Here is a 15,602-nt window from a genome sequence, read left to right as displayed (position 1 = left end):
ATAATAATGAGGGGAGAAATACATTAACTCACGATTATTATTCAAAAGATAATTTATTTTTATGTACAATTTATGAACACCTTCGTATGCAAAAAGTATTTAAAAGAAAAGAAAATAACAAACTAAGACTTTATAACAGTAATTATACATGTACAAAGGGACAAATTTGAACAGTTTTGCAAACAACTTAAGTCATAGAATAAAGCATAATTTATTTGAAATTTGAACTAACGACGTACGAAGAACAATATTTTAAACACATCAAGATGAACTACTGCGGGCGCCAGCCATACATTAAATAATCATCAGTTTGTGTTGCTTTATCACACTGAATCTTTAACTTTGCCCCCTTGTAAAGAGTACTAACTGATTTAAATATCTCTACCGATGCTAAAGATTTGGAAGGTGCAATTACTTTGGTTGGAACTTCTAGAGCATATTCGCTTCTAATAGGTTTACGAGATTTGATGTCAGTAAATTTAAATCGTTTCAATCGAGGAACCTCTAAATTGTCCTCAGAGTCAGATCCAGAAAGATGCCTTTTAAAAGAAGTAGGGCTCTTAGCTGTAGACATCATTTCTGCATTACTTTTGTTTGAGAAACTATCAAAAACGCTTTTAACAATACGAGTCATAGAAGTCCACAAGTTGGACTCGGTCATCGAACTTACCGAGGCACATTTTATTGAACTGTCGGAGAAATCTTCATTCCTGCCTTTGAATTCTAGTAGCGTGATTTCTGTGTTAGGACTTGTGTTATCATTTTCATTATTCTTCTCGGATAGTGGTAGAAGTCGTTTGTGACATGATTCTGCTGCCTCATTATTCAGAGACGTACAAGCTTTGGTTAAAGAAAATAACTTTCCCTGTGGAGTTTTGTAAGGAGTTTGTTGATTGATAACTCTGGTTGTTACTTCTTCAACAATCTTCGTTTGCCTCAATCTAACAGATCCCATTGACATGATTGGGGTAGACGAAAAGTGAGCAGGAACGTGGAATTTCATCTTGATATCAGTTTTCTTTAAAATCGGAGTAGGCATGACCACAACATTAGCTCTTCGGTTTTCAGATGGCTCATTCTTCATTGGAGTATTTAATTTTCTCTCACTTAGTTCCAAGTTATCGGGATTCATCGCACTTAACCATACGGTTTTACATGCTGTTGCATCATTAGTGGCTGAACTACTGGAGCCATCAGATTTTACTAATTCAGTTTCAGGCAAAGAAGAAGGCTCCTCTGGAGAACATTTTTCTGCTGGGTTAGCTGAATATTTAAAAAATAGAATAATAATGTGTTGCTTATTTAAATGAATTTATTTTACCAGGAGTGTCAAGGAGCATTACTAGTGATGTCGAGTCTCCCAATTTCTCTTCTGATTTTTCTTTATTTAATTCCAGCTGTTTTGGCGCTTCTAGAGAAAATAAAATATATTACAAGTATTTGTATTGTTTGAGAGTAATACCATCCAATGACAAGGATGGGTTGATTTTAACCGGAGTTTCTCTTTCTGGCAACTCAGCAGTGGTATCATATTTTCCTGAAGAAGCCTCTTCAGCAGGTACATCATTTTGACCAGGCAGTTTATGTACTCTTCCGTTATTGCTTGTTTTAGGGATATTAAGAGCACATACTAGTAAAGCAATCAAAGTTATACAGCCTTCGCCTAATAGGACAGACTTAATTCTCATAATATTTCTGTAAAAATACTACGATATGCTTAAATTTGTATTATATGAAAGTAGATTATTTTTATGTTAAATTTATTATAGGTAAAAAACGCGTGAAAAGTTTTTAAGTTGAATAGCGAATTCGATTTTCCAGAAAGAAATTGATAGTGTTGCGTTACAACAATGTAAGGGGGTAAAAGGGTATTTAATCCCATAGAAAATATCCTCACGTAGGTTGTAACAATTACTTAACCCATTTAGCGAAATCAACGTAAATGAATTGTCGTTTCAAAATTCGAATTATATACATATTGCAAAAATTATCCGATCTTAAAATTCACAAAAATATTTGAAAGTTTAAGAATCCATCAAAAACTTTCAAGTGTAAGGCATATTTAGTTAAAATCATAGTATTTTTAGAAAGAAAATGTGAACGAAGTTTGGTCCATTATGCAGGGACCACCCTGTATAATTAATACAAAATATAATAATAATTATTTTATTTCATACCAGGTGTAAAGTCTTCTTGCTGCAGATTTTCTTTATCACGATTTTTACTTAATAACCTTGCTTCATTGCCGGATTGAGTGATTTCAGATTTGGCACTATAAAACTGGTTAGAGCACATACTCGACCTGTTAGCTCCTGCAACTAAATACAAATATACATATGTATGTTACAGATTAGTTATGTGTACATGTAAAATAAATTTATTCGATATGCCTGTTTACTATTAGAAAGGATTAATAAATACAAAAAATATTATTTGTATATTATAACCGAATTCACAAACTTTTACCAAAAATAACATTTTTTGATAAACTAATATTTTTAAAAATACCTTATGGTGCGTATTTAATGCCGGTCACTGTACACACACACACACACACACATATATATACATACCAGGGGTAAATGGAGAGTTGTAATTAGCTCCGTCTGTATTTGTTACTTGTGTGTCCTTGTTTGGAGAGTCTTTTTTGTGTTCTGAATCTGCAATTGATTTAAGGTATCAGTTTTGCGGGATAAAATACCTTTCCACAACTCGCCAATTATACTTTTGTTGGTATTACTCTCAGATGGTTCTCCAAATGTAACTCTTCTTTTTGAAGAACTGTCCTGTTTCATTATAGAATTGGCATTCTTTATAATACTTTTACACCTTATTTGAGATTTGGCACAATTGTTATCAACAGGCGTTAATGGCTCTTCATTACACTTTTCAAACATTATCGCGTTTTCTTCAGCCTTTTGCATTGGAGTACTAGTGGCAAGACTTAAATGGTTAAAGCCCTCTTTCAGTATTAAATTTTGCAGGATGGGGCTATTCTGATCGTTTGCCGTGACCAAAACCGGCGGAGGGGGTCTGAATAATGGGGTTTTTGGGGAATCCTCTTTATGAATAAGAAAGTGGGCTACACTGCACCTTCCTTGAGGTATTTCCTCAACGTTGTAAAATAATTGGTAACAATAAACACAATGTAAAGGTAAGTGGAATTCTTTTATGTGTTGCAGGAGAACTTTATCCTGATTACAATGAAACGTTTTTCCGTATACGCAAATGTCGCACCCGGAATAAACCACGTTGTGAACTTTCGATTCGTGTTTTTGTCGGCACTTTCGACAACAAAAAGATTTTATACATACACGGCAGTTGTTCTGAAATTTAAATTTGTTATTATTGGCAAATAACAAATAAACAAACTGGGTACTAACTTCTTCAAATCCTTGCATGATTTTTAATTATCCCGCCATTCAAATTCCATCAGTTTCATAAATGTTCCGCTTGCGCACTAGCACCACTGTGCATGTGCAGGGTACATGTAGTAATTATTGTTTATAAATTCTGTTTTTTTCTGCTCTTTCGTTGTATAATTGTGAATTTTTCAATTAAAATTTATAACATAGGCACAAGAACCGGTCATTTAAATCCCAAATTTCACCACATAATCACAAATAACATGTTTATTTATATTCAACATTAAAAGGACTGGCACTTCAGTAACGGAAAGAGCATTTTTGGGGTTTTTGTAGACCTATGCAAAAATGAAGTAAAAAAAGGTATAAAAAGCATACTCTGTAGAAATAAAATGAGTGGAGCCGTTTATGGTGGAGGTAAATTTCAGTATTTAATTTATTGCAGTGCTTTGTTTATTCATTAAATTTTAATAAATTTGATTTTTTCAATTTAGATGAGGATGTAGTTAAGACATAGATTTTGACGTAGGAATAGAACACAAAATTAAATTAGTCAAAAGATAGCATTTTGTACCATGTTTAATCTCTGTAGCAAAATTTTATTTGTTTTATATTAACATTGTGTTTCATGACTATACATAACAAGCTTGCTCTAATCTTCCAGGAGACTCTCTGGGATCAACTAAGAATCCTTCTGGCCAAACATACTGCTCATTACAAGTTTAAACCTATAACGAGAGTTACCCAAAAGGATTCTTAACCAGTTCTGAAATAGTTTCTTGGTTGATTAGATCAAACCTATTGCTGCAAATAGGTTCCATACAACTGATAATCATTTGTTTTTCATTGTCACATATTCAAACTTTAAAAAATGGATAACTCCAACACATTGTCAAGATGTTTTATTTTTTCTAAGTTATATAGCAAACAACAAAATGTTATCTAAAGACCATAATATTGTAGATGAAGTTGGGGCTTTGGTTTTCGATATTGGCCATAACAGTGTCAGAGCAGGCTATGCTGGAGAAGACAGCCCAAAAATTGATGTTCCGACCACCGTAGGAGTATGGCTGGATTCAGAAGATGAAGTTTCAGTACCTGTCACTCATTACAATATTGGTCTATGTGCTATTCATGTATGGAGACCTGGTAATAAAAAAATTCACTAAATTTCAATATGTTACATACTAGAGGATAAAGCTGGCAAGTCCAGCATTTTTATTCCAATGTTTAGATAGAATCTATTGAGGAATTAAAATACGGTTCAACCTCTGATGAAACCATTCTAAAATCTTCCTGAACAATAGCTACTTTTATATATTATGTTCAGGGTGTTCTAATTAATATCACCCTACTAAGAGTTCCAACAGATTTTTGAAAAAAAGATATACAAATTCAAAAGTTCAAGGATTTTAGTGAAATATTAATTTAATTATAATTTTACATGCAAGCAGTATTTGTTTCTTTAAAAAAAAATGGATAAAAAACTTTTTCAGAGTTTTTTCTTTTTTCCAAACCGTTGAATCTCTACTGGGGACAGGACGGCCTTATGTGAGGGGTGTTTTAGGTAAGCTTAAGAATGAAACTGCGGTAACTCTTAAAAGAAATAATAAACAGTTTTTACTATCTCGCTCATGTATTGATTGGACTTTGGATTTTTTCTTTGTTTTTGTGCTTTAATGCTTCATCCACAATTTTGTATACACATGCCTATACATATGTATGTCATTGGGTGGAGAAGTCACATTACCAAATTTATCTATTTTATTGTCACGTGATAAGTTATTAATATAATACGCAACAATATTATGATTATTATTTAGAAATAAAAAATTAATTATTTATATATTTTTTTAATTTGATTTTTAAAATTCTCTTCATGATTAATTAAAAGTAATTAAAATATCTTAAATATTTTGAATGTTCCTTAAAAAATGGTAATCATAATATAAACACACACCAGCGAATTTTATAATACTAAATTTTTTACTGGATGTTTTTTACTCTTTTGGCGTACTTTTCTATATCTGTAAACATGGCAAAAAAAATGGTTTTTAATCTCAAGGATCATTGAAATTCTGTACATTTAAAATGAAAAATAGATATCTTGTCCACCCACAATAATTATTATGTTATTTTCTGCTAATAAAATTTCTATCGATGCAGGTAGTAGATGTTTTTTCCTCATATTAGGGGTTTCTAACATTAAAACTTCAAAATAAAAAACTAACAAGATGTGCTTGCCTAAGATTCTATCTCAAAATGTTTCCACTTTTTGTGACTTCAGGTCATATACATATAATTCTTCTCCTATAATATTTTTTCCACTTCTTTCTTTTCAGAAATGGAGCTAAGTACATTCCTTAAAGACGGTATGATAGAAAATTGGGATATGTTTGAAAATTTCTTGGATTATATATATTATAACGCGCTGAAAGCTGTTCCCCGAGACCATCCTGTACTTCTTACTGAACCACCTTGGATAACCTCCCCAAAACGTGAAGAAATGGCTGAATTAATGTTTGAAAAATATGGGGTACCCGCAGCTTATTTGGCAAAAAATGCCAGTTTAGCTGCATTTGCCAATGGGAGACCAACTTGCCTGGTTTTAGATAGCGGAGCTACTCACACTTCTGCGGTACCAGTTCATGACGGGTAATAAAGGAATTTTCTTTTATTTCTTGAACTTTGCATTACTATAGAATTATAGGTATGTTTTAACGCAAGCTGTGGTGAAATCTCCGGTGGGTGGTGACTACTTAAGCGAGCAATGCAGAATATATTTGCAGGAAAGAGGTGTTGAGTTAGTTCCTCCGAGTTTTGTAGCATCAAAAGAAGTAGGGAGGCCTGAAGAATCTCCTAATTGGCAAAGACGTAATGTTCCTTATAATTTAACTGACTCTTGGTTTGCCTATATGATTAAAGTAATATTTCTCACATAGTTGATTCTATTTAATTTAGTAGTATTTATTTCTAGGAAGTAATGCAAGATTTCCAAGCATCAATTCTTCAAGTGTGTGATAGTTCCTATGATGAGGAAATTGTGAAAACAATGCCTACAACACATTATGAGTTTCCTAACGGTTTTCACAGGGATTTTGCGGTAGAAAGGTTCAAAATTCCTGAACCGCTTTTTAACCCAACTAATGGAGCCAAGGCGGGCATTCAGCCGATTTTGGGAGTAGGATCCCTTGTCACCACTAGTGTAGGAATGTGTGATATCGACATTAGGCCTGTAAGAAAGTTTTCGCGTTAGGTTGTATGATTTTAAGTGCGTTTATCTGCAGTCAATGTATGGAAATGTTGTGGTAACCGGAGGAAACTCGAGCCTTCAAGGATTTACAGAGAGGTTAAACAGAGATTTGGCATCAAAAACTCCTCCGGTATTATTATTTCTTACCAAATATATTTTATTTTAACTACTGAGAGTGTTTTAGAGCATGCGCTTAAAAGTAATTAGTGCTCCAGGAGCATCTGAAAGAAGATTTGGCGCCTGGACTGGAGGATCCATTCTAAGCTCTCTGGGATCATTTCAGCAAATGTGGGTGTCCAAACAAGAATATGAAGAAGGTGGTAAGGCCATTGTGCAAACAAAATGTTTTTAATTTTTGTTGTTCGTTGACTTATGTTTTTATTATATATTTTTTTACTTTTTTCAAGTGCCATAGTTGAAATTGTCGATAGCGCCTTCAGTGTGTTGCGTCTTGCCTAAAACATTTTCAATAATTTAACCTTGAGACTGACTTTCAGTAAGTGCAACTGTGTAGAGTTTAGGTAAGAAGCTCGCAAGCTACGGCCAGTATTACATTTTAATATTCTGGGTTTTCTTAGAGTAGTGAGACTTATAAAGGATCTCCTTATAATATTAGTTCATTAGGTTTGTTAGTACACAGGGTGGAGTTGTATTGAAAACTTTTCATGCTCCTAAGAATGTAGGTCAGTTACTCCTCCCTGTAAAAAGAATTATTTAATCCTCTGCATTATCATATCATACATATGAGCAATTTTTTGTATGTGATAACGTTGTTGATTTGGAGGTCTTAGCATCAATCAGTATTAGAACGTTCTTCCACGATTCAATCAAAATTTTAAGACTTCACTAGGTACTGTTGACAAGTGAGGAGAATTAAAGTCTAGTCACTTTGAGGAATACTCTCTAAAATATTTTTGATCTCGTTTTTTTCGTTGTGTGTTACAAATGCAAACGTGTGATAATTTCACATCTTCGCAATACTTTTAAAACATAAGGTTCCTATTTTTTGTATTTTGCCATATTTTTGCCTTAGGTTAGTTGTAATACGAATGCCATTCATATGTGCCAATAAATCAATCAAATCTTCGAAAACATTTGTTTTATTTTAAAAAAATCTTAATTATAATACTATAAGCAAATAGAGAAAAAAAAACAGTTGAAAATTAACTTGAAACGGGAATTTTACAAATTGCGTTGTGAGCAAAAATAGCAAAAACTCCTGCTAGAGAAATTCCGGCACTATCTGCGAAGCCCGTAATTGCCATTGAAAATTGCCTGTTCTCTGGTTCAACCTGGAATAGAACAGTGTTAGTGCACCTGAATGTTACAGACACATAACTTAAACCTCTTTAGTAATCCTGTAATACGTATTTACATACGACGATCCTCCTAGCAGCCCTTCCCAAAGAACTAATGCTACTACAATGTAAATGTTTGGTATGTAATAATAAATTGCTTCAGTGACGAATATGACAACATTTATCCCCTAAAAGTGATGAATTTAGTTTGGTGTCAGGAAGAACGTGATTGAAGCGTACCTGAAGTACAGCCATTGCCCAGGTTTGTTTTATGTGGCAAAAGTTTACGGATGATCGAGAAATAAATACTCCAACTTGATAAGTTACTTGCAACCATCGGTATTGCGTCGCTAGACTCTCTTCTGTGTTTGTTGCGTTTGGTATTTGTATGATTTCGAACTAAACATAAAATTTTGGTCTAATACTACGTATTCTTACAATAATGGTTCACACTTACCGTCCCTTGATTAATAAAGTATTCAAAAAAGTACACTAGGCCGAAAGGTATCATGTATTTCATGAGCCCAGGCACGAGTTTGAGTTTTTTTAGTACCGAACCCTTGAGGTTTTTAAGTTCTTCTTGATTTACTTTTGTTTGGATTTCTAGCGCAGTTGCGATATCTTGTTCTGACGGTTTTGGTAAAATTATCCAAAATCTGTAACATACTACATGTGCACTTTTGGTTAAAAGGACTTAAAAAATGTTTACGATATCGCTGTTAGAGCTGGAATAAGAAGCATTACAAGCAAAGTAGTTTTCATTCCAATAGTTTTCAGCAGGGAGTAAGAAAGTGCTCCTATAACTCCAGCTCCTCCAGTACCCGAGCTCCATGCAGACACTACATTTCTAAGGTAATGTAAAATAACTATTAAAACGTTTGGCTAATAAGATTAATTGTTACTTTTTATAAAATGCGCTGTATTGGAGATAAGTAACTTCCCCTAGCCCTGAGCAAAATGAGGTGAGAATTACTCCAAGAAGGGATACAAAAATAGTCTCCCCAAATGCTACAGCTATGAATCCAGATGCGGCTAGAAGAACACATATTCCCACTCTTAAACTAAAATTTAATATAAATGTATAAGGACATTATGAGTGTAATTTGCTGGTTATTTTACTTTACAATAAAAGGAATAAACGGAGCTATTAACTTGATGAACAGGGAAGGCAGTATGTCAGCCAACAAAATCGCCCCTGTAGATAAATACTTGCAATTTTCTCTCACTTTGCTGCTCTCCTAAAAATGCAATTATTTATTAAATTAACTCCAGGCACAAATTCGTAGTATTATTAATAATTATTATTATACCCGCAACCAAATCGGTAACTGACCCGGATTAAACAAATCACGCCGCCGAATGTTTGAACGTACTTTACAATAAATTAAATAAGTCTAAAAAAGTGCACTTACACTCGATTCAGCACTCTTTCCAATAATATCATTTGCAGCAGTTAACATCACCACATATCCGTAATTGTTGCACAGCCCCAGAATCCAGTAAGCGACCAAAGACCTTATTTTATGTCGCTTCAGCTGCGGATCATCTTGAGCTGTTGGAGTATCGCTAGGGGAAGCTGTCTTAGAGCTCTCGTAAGCTTCCATTCTATTACTGAAGAAACCATTGCAGGACTTTAATTTGTGTTGAAAATGTGTAAGGAAAAAAGATTAACACACACAGTACTCAAGTGTAATGGAAAAATGTATGGAAATCTCCCGATTTTATGATATTTTATGGCGAGAGCATTCTAAAAGGATAGCACAATATCTTTGGCAAAGCCATTATCTCGAAGAGTTGGAAGTTCAGTGTTTTTTTCTGTTTGTTTCGACTTTAAGTCTGCTTATGGCGGTATTGTTGTATATATATGTGGTTACTCAGCGACTTCTTATCTTTTTGCCTTAATGGAAGGTGAAATGAAACATCGTTATCGACATGTTACTAATATGTATGTAGCTTTTATACATATTGACATATTTCAGCCGTGTTTTTATAAGGGGCATGTCCGCTGCAGTACTCAGCTTCACGTATACTACCTATGATTGCAACAAAAAAAAATGTATAATAAATCCATACACAGAAGTCGACTCTAAAATGGAAATGCCTTTCGCGCGTATCATTTTTATATCAAATAAACACTTCTGACAGTTTGATATTTCGCTTTATTTAAATTTTCATATGACCCGTGAATCCATAAATTGTCCATATAAGCTAATGGCAAACCCATGTTCGGTCGATTGTTCTGTGCATTTCAAATTCATCTGATTATTCCATTTCCTATTCGACATCTGGATACTGGAAACGTTGGGCATGTACAATTTACAACGCTTGTAAAAAGTATTGTAATACGTTTATCACTTTCATAAAAACGATATTTAAAAAAAACGCGTAAATATGTCTAATTTTATTTAAAAAAGGTCGCATAACGCATTATTTTCGGTATTCAAAATTGTCGCTCTTATCTAGCTGCTCGTACTGACTTTATTTTTAAATGGAGAGGCACCCATTGTGGTATGTCAAATGGAAAGTAATTTAGTAAGGGATATAATAGTATGGTATTTTTTAAAAATGCTTAAAAATATATAATTTTATTTAGAAAATGCGTTATTTTCAATGTTTACATTTTGTGAGTTCTACCCAGCTATCCCTACTAACTATTTTTTTTAAGTGGAAAAGTACCCATTGTAGTATATTAAGTGAAAGGTAATTCAATAAGGGATACAAAAATATACTCAGAACTAAAATTGGATCTGTAAATTCCTTAGAAAAAAAACTTAGTATAAAATCCATATCCTGAAAAGATGAGGAGTTTTAATCGTTGTTCCCTAAGTAGGCAATCCATTCTTATTTTACTTCGAAACGAAGTGAAAAAATGACAATAAGGCGTAAAAACACCAAATCGCGTTCAATATAAACAATTTTTTAGATACAAAATATTGCGATAGAGTTCATTAATCGTTGAATTAAGTTGTTAGGCAAAAAAGAGGATCATTTACCTGAGTAGCAAAAAATTGGAATTCGAATTTTTTTGAGGTATGGAGGTTGCAAAAAAACTTACGAAGAGGTGCGTCTCCTATTTAATATGAAATATCCAGACCGACCCTTTGATAAAAGAGTAGTTTATCGAATTAATAAAACATTTCAACCAACTGGAAGTGTGAAAGCTGCTCCAAAATGTGGAAGACCTTGAACGGCAACTGGTTGTGATAAAGCAGTAGACATTCTTTTACCTATCGTTGGAAGTCCCATACAATCCACCACTAAATTTGCCGGTTAATTTCATGTATTTGCAAAATCACTAAGTGACCTTTTCAAACCACAAAAGCATTGTCCATACGAAATATTCTTTACCAAGATTTTGATCGCAGAATGGAATTTTGCGAATTGGTACAAGAAAAAGGAATTCGAGATAGTAGATTCTTTTCTAGAATTTCATTTTCGGATGAAGCAAGGTTTTGGTTAAATGGATTTATTCGTCGACACAATTGTCATTATTGGTCTACAGATAATCTACATTGCATGAAGACTTTGCATTCACAACATCCGCAAAAACTTAACGTATGGATGTGTATAATCCGCCACCATGCATTTTTCATAGAGGAGAATTTAAACAACGCATCGTACTTGCACTTATTGCAAGACAAAATGGCTCCATCAATCGCCGCAATTTTTCCTGAATAAAATGGGGAACAAGTAGTCAATTATATAAGGTTCCAATAAGATGACACACCACCACATTATGCTACGATTGTCAAAGAATCTTCTGAGATCTTCTCTAGGAGATGGATTGGTAAAAGAGGCGCAATAGAATGGCCACCAAGATTTCCAGATTTTACGTTCCTCGATTTTTTTTTTCGTGGGGGACATTAAGAAATTCCGTTTGCAAAAGTAGCCTGTAAAATTTAGATGATTTGTGTCTTAGAATTCGAATAAAATTGGAATTAATAACAAGCAGCACCGGATAATTGCATAAAAGAGTTTGAAGAACGTCTGAGTTAAAGCCAGATTGTTACAGGAGCCCAATATGAGCATCAAACAAAATCGAAATTACTGTAGGAATTTCAATTTTGTTTTATGTAATAACGAGTTGCTTTATTTTGTATCTAATAATTTGATTTTCAAGGAAACTGTAGATTCAGTTCTATTTCTGAGTATACCATTGCATCTCTTATCGAATTACCTTTAGTTTGATATATTGCAATAGGTACCTTTCCCTTTAAAAATAAAAAGTTAATAGGTGTGGTTGGATAGGGAAGACACATTCGAACATCGACAATAATGCATTAAATCCCTTTTTTTAAATGAAATTATACGTGCTTAAACATTTAAAAATACATAACAGGTTGAGGAAAGTTATAAACGTGTTGCAATACTTTTTACAAGCCCTGTATGCAATAGGCACGTATCTGTGTGTTATAATAATAGGTATCTATGTAAAATTATAAATAACTTAAATTTCTCCCATTAAAATCTGAAACCCTCTGTAAAGGTAGGATTCGATTTGAATTTATAGTAATTAAGAGCGTATGATTTAATTGCAAACCCATTTTCCGCTTCATTAAACCAATAACCATCATATCCTACGTTTAAGTTCAATATCTTAATTAAGATTATATATACAGGCTGTTCTAACAGTGGGTCAAAGGTTGATTAGCCTCAAAGCTAGAACTAAAAATAAAATACGGCAGGTGTAAAAAGAAGTGTTAGCCACAGCACACAAGTAAATAAATCAATTGAGAGCATCTCATTAAAACGAAAAAACAAACATAATTTAAAAATGTCACGCTTTTTTGAAACTATCTGTATTTTTTTAAGTTTAAAATATGCGCAGCATTTTCTTTTACAACCCCCGTAGACATTGAATTTTCCCCTCTAATTCTAAGGCTAAAAGAGATGTTGACCTTTGGTACACGGTTGGAGCGGTCAGTATTATTGTATAGGTAGCGAGAACGTTCTAGTTATAGCATAATTAATGTTAAAGTAGGTGTTTCAAACTTCGTGCCTTGAGTTTTGGGAGAAAAGGGGAAAATAAAGTTGAAAGTTGGAGTGCCAGGTATTAAACAATTTTATTGCAAAAATAGCATTTTTCAAAATGGTGGATATGACACCATTAACGACTTTTTCCCACGAATACACTTTTTTTTAAATAATTGAAGAACTGATTTTACTGATTAGCTTTAGTTAAGAGTTATTTTTCCATCTAGTACCGGTCAAAATCATAGCAACGTCATGACAACAGTAAAATGCTTTTAAATAGCATTGTACATGAAAAAATAATGAGCTTTACTGGAATAAACTATTGCATAGAAAACTAAATGAAATAAAATAGGTTTTATGTTTTTTATTATTATTTTTTTAATATGTAAGGTTTGCGTCGTCAAAAAGAATTTTTAAATTGAATTAATTTTTTCTTCAGTTAGGTTTAAGTCATTTTGCTAAAATCATCAACTTAAAATCTCTTCAGCAAAATTTTTAATAAGTGAAAGCAAATGTGGATAACTCCGAATCCTATTCGAGATACTTATTGTTAATTTAATAAGTAATTTAGGTCAAAAATTTAAATGCATTTTGCCATTTTTGTAACCAATTTCGTAAAGAAACTAAAAAACTTTCTTAACAAAAATTAAGCATGAAAATTCGCTTTTTTAAACAATGGGAAAAGTTGTGTGATATGACGTTACATCTGCCATTTTGAAAAATAGAAAAATGATTGATTTTTACCATAAAAATTGAATTTAATAATTATTTTGTGCGGCTCCGCTGTCAAATATTTAATTTTTTTACAGAAAAATGGGCGGCGTTTTCGAGAAATGGAAAAAATCCTTTTATATTTTCACGAATTTTAGAATTATGTGTAGTAACTTCGTAATATCTCACGGGCGCGTCTTTTCCTTATTTGCATTTTTCGTTTTTTGGAATTCTCGAGAAAAGGTTTTACAAGTTTTTTTGAGCAATGTAGGTGCTTCTCGAGACCATTATCGTTATCACATCTGAAAATGTACCGTACGGCTCTTTAAATGAGAAATTTTAATGGTCCTTCAGGCACATTCTTAAAATCAAACGAAATAAAATTACCTCCATAAGGACTTAAGAATTTATCATGGAAAACTCGGAAAGAAGTCACGATTGACTAGCTCCAGTAATACATGCAATATTTCCGGAGTTAAATATCTAATAATTTTGAGATATATTTCGATGACATGATTTTGCTACTATCGTTTGCCCTGTCAAAGGTTATTTTAATCCAAGTTAAGCTCTGAACACATTTACCTTATTTTCTAAGTTGGGATGAAGCAATGATGTCGCTGATAGCCCGGAACTGTTTCCATGAAGTATTGAAATCACTTTTAAAAAGTAAAAAATTTAACAAAACCGAAAGCCGTCTTTCGTGGGATTTAAAACTGATGCTAATAGTAATGAGCAGTTAACTTTTCATTTCAAAAACGTAGCTACATACACGGAGCGAAATTTATTACTTTTCATCGAACTAAATCTTGCGGACATTAATTTATTGTTCAGCATCTTAATAAATGATCTAAAAGGTTTGGGGATAACGATTTAAATCACGTCACGCAAACAGTACTTCATACTGCAATAAATGAAATATCGTTCTACAGTCATTGCTCTGATATAATGATTAACTTATCAGCTCTAAAAAATTATAGCTAAAGTAGTGTCGGGCGACAATAATTATAACATGGAACAATAACACTTACCTTGTCGATAAACGTAATACATGCAAAACTCTATCACTTACACTATGTAACAGCTATGGAACGAGTGGGGGCAAACGCCATTGACACTCGAGTAGTCAGATACTACTTCAGTATGGGTGAGTATAAATCAACAGCATAGTTTGAAGACAATGAAACATTGAGAATAATCTACATTTTAAATAGTACTGTACTCAATCTTAAGCACTTAACAGTCTATTTGATATATTAAGCTGATTGCTCACTTGGGTTATCGATCACTCACAATAATAATACTTACTAGGAGCAGTGATCAAAGTGTATAAAAGGCAATTTTAAAGTTTCAGTATGTATAATTTGTCCGTCTAGATACTTACATGTCTTTATCGAATATGCAGATGGATAAATAATCAATAGATCAGCGAATCAGTAACGTCGTTCTCGTACGATTGATTTTGAATTGATTAATACTCTATGCGTGTCAACTCATTTTTGTTTTTTAATTGCAAAATTAACTGTGATGAAAGAAACCACAACAGATTGAATCAATGTCGACTTCTAATTTATCATCGAACATTTCACATACCTCCAATAAACGATCCATAATAAAATTGATAAAGGTTTATGCCTGGTTTACGACAGTGGAAGGTCAATTAGGTAAACTCTTAGGAAATTTAAGTTGGTTTCCTTGCTTTAAGCACAATTAGCAAATTTTTTCTTCTTCAATTGAAAAATGGTGCTAATAAGCTTAAGTGCGCTGAGTGCCTAATGACAGCTGCAATGCATTATTCAGTAGCCGGAAATAGCGCGCTATCTGAAACAGCTACAGCAGCTTTATAATTTAGCCGAATTGGACCATTTGAGCTGTCAAGGGTTCCCGACTCCCATCATGAGCTTGAGTTGGTATAATTTATTTATAGGAATCTCTAGAATTTAGTGTTAGACTTTCAAGAGGGCGGCAAAATTACAGTTTTGATTACTGCGGGTACGAAATCAT

At 33.1% G+C, this 15,602-nt stretch overlaps 3 protein-coding genes across 16 annotated transcripts; 1 reads left to right on the top strand and 2 right to left on the bottom strand.

Moving 5' to 3' along the window:
* Positions 1 to 34: 34 nt before the first annotated feature.
* Positions 35 to 3,524, bottom strand: fs(1)Ya (female sterile (1) Young arrest). Of its 4 annotated transcripts, XM_066299256.1 has the most exons (8): positions 3,384 to 3,524; positions 2,717 to 3,326; positions 2,574 to 2,660; positions 2,178 to 2,318; positions 1,463 to 1,630; positions 1,322 to 1,411; positions 671 to 1,263; positions 447 to 602 (listed from the first exon to the last, which is right to left on the bottom strand). In XM_066299256.1, the coding sequence occupies exons 1-8, from the start codon at positions 3,399 to 3,401 to the stop codon at positions 585 to 587; spliced, it is 1,725 nt and encodes a 574-aa protein (XP_066155353.1). In that variant the 5' UTR covers positions 3,402 to 3,524; the 3' UTR covers positions 447 to 584. The 4 variants fall into 4 exon arrangements, with proteins under 4 accessions (XP_066155349.1, XP_066155350.1, XP_066155352.1 ...); XM_066299252.1 differs by having other exon boundaries at positions 35 to 1,263; XM_066299253.1 differs by having other exon boundaries at positions 35 to 1,263; positions 1,322 to 1,408.
* On the top strand, positions 3,033 to 7,710 carry LOC136348452 (actin-like protein 6B). Of its 4 annotated transcripts, none has more exons than XM_066299267.1 (7): positions 3,033 to 3,154; positions 4,329 to 4,514; positions 5,708 to 6,020; positions 6,076 to 6,289; positions 6,343 to 6,600; positions 6,653 to 6,748; positions 6,803 to 7,710. In XM_066299267.1, the coding sequence occupies exons 3-7, from the start codon at positions 5,710 to 5,712 to the stop codon at positions 6,968 to 6,970; spliced, it is 1,047 nt and encodes a 348-aa protein (XP_066155364.1). In that variant the 5' UTR covers positions 3,033 to 3,154; positions 4,329 to 4,514; positions 5,708 to 5,709; the 3' UTR covers positions 6,971 to 7,710. The 4 variants fall into 4 exon arrangements, with proteins under 4 accessions (XP_066155364.1, XP_066155362.1, XP_066155363.1 ...); XM_066299265.1 differs by lacking the exon at positions 3,033 to 3,154 and adding an exon at positions 3,456 to 3,782; XM_066299266.1 differs by lacking the exon at positions 3,033 to 3,154 and adding an exon at positions 3,457 to 3,728.
* Cln3 (CLN3 lysosomal/endosomal transmembrane protein, battenin) lies at positions 7,703 to 15,122 on the bottom strand. 8 transcript variants are annotated; one of them, XM_066299262.1, is made up of 9 exons: positions 14,983 to 15,122; positions 9,329 to 9,521; positions 9,036 to 9,154; positions 8,819 to 8,977; positions 8,626 to 8,763; positions 8,374 to 8,572; positions 8,157 to 8,315; positions 7,964 to 8,104; positions 7,703 to 7,910 (listed from the first exon to the last, which is right to left on the bottom strand). In XM_066299262.1, the coding sequence occupies exons 2-9, from the start codon at positions 9,518 to 9,520 to the stop codon at positions 7,782 to 7,784; spliced, it is 1,236 nt and encodes a 411-aa protein (XP_066155359.1). In that variant the 5' UTR covers position 9,521; positions 14,983 to 15,122; the 3' UTR covers positions 7,703 to 7,781. The 8 variants fall into 8 exon arrangements, with proteins under 8 accessions (XP_066155359.1, XP_066155361.1, XP_066155357.1 ...); XM_066299264.1 differs by lacking the exon at positions 14,983 to 15,122 and adding an exon at positions 14,671 to 14,715 and having other exon boundaries at positions 9,329 to 9,527; XM_066299260.1 differs by lacking the exon at positions 14,983 to 15,122 and adding an exon at positions 14,630 to 14,678 and having other exon boundaries at positions 9,329 to 9,527.
* Between the last annotated feature and the right edge of the window lie 480 nt (positions 15,123 to 15,602).

This window comes from Euwallacea fornicatus, chromosome 33, assembly GCF_040115645.1.
Source record: "Euwallacea fornicatus isolate EFF26 chromosome 33, ASM4011564v1, whole genome shotgun sequence".
Lineage (NCBI taxonomy): Eukaryota > Metazoa > Arthropoda > Insecta > Coleoptera > Curculionidae > Euwallacea > Euwallacea fornicatus.
This window is presented reverse-complemented; position numbering and strand designations above follow the sequence as displayed.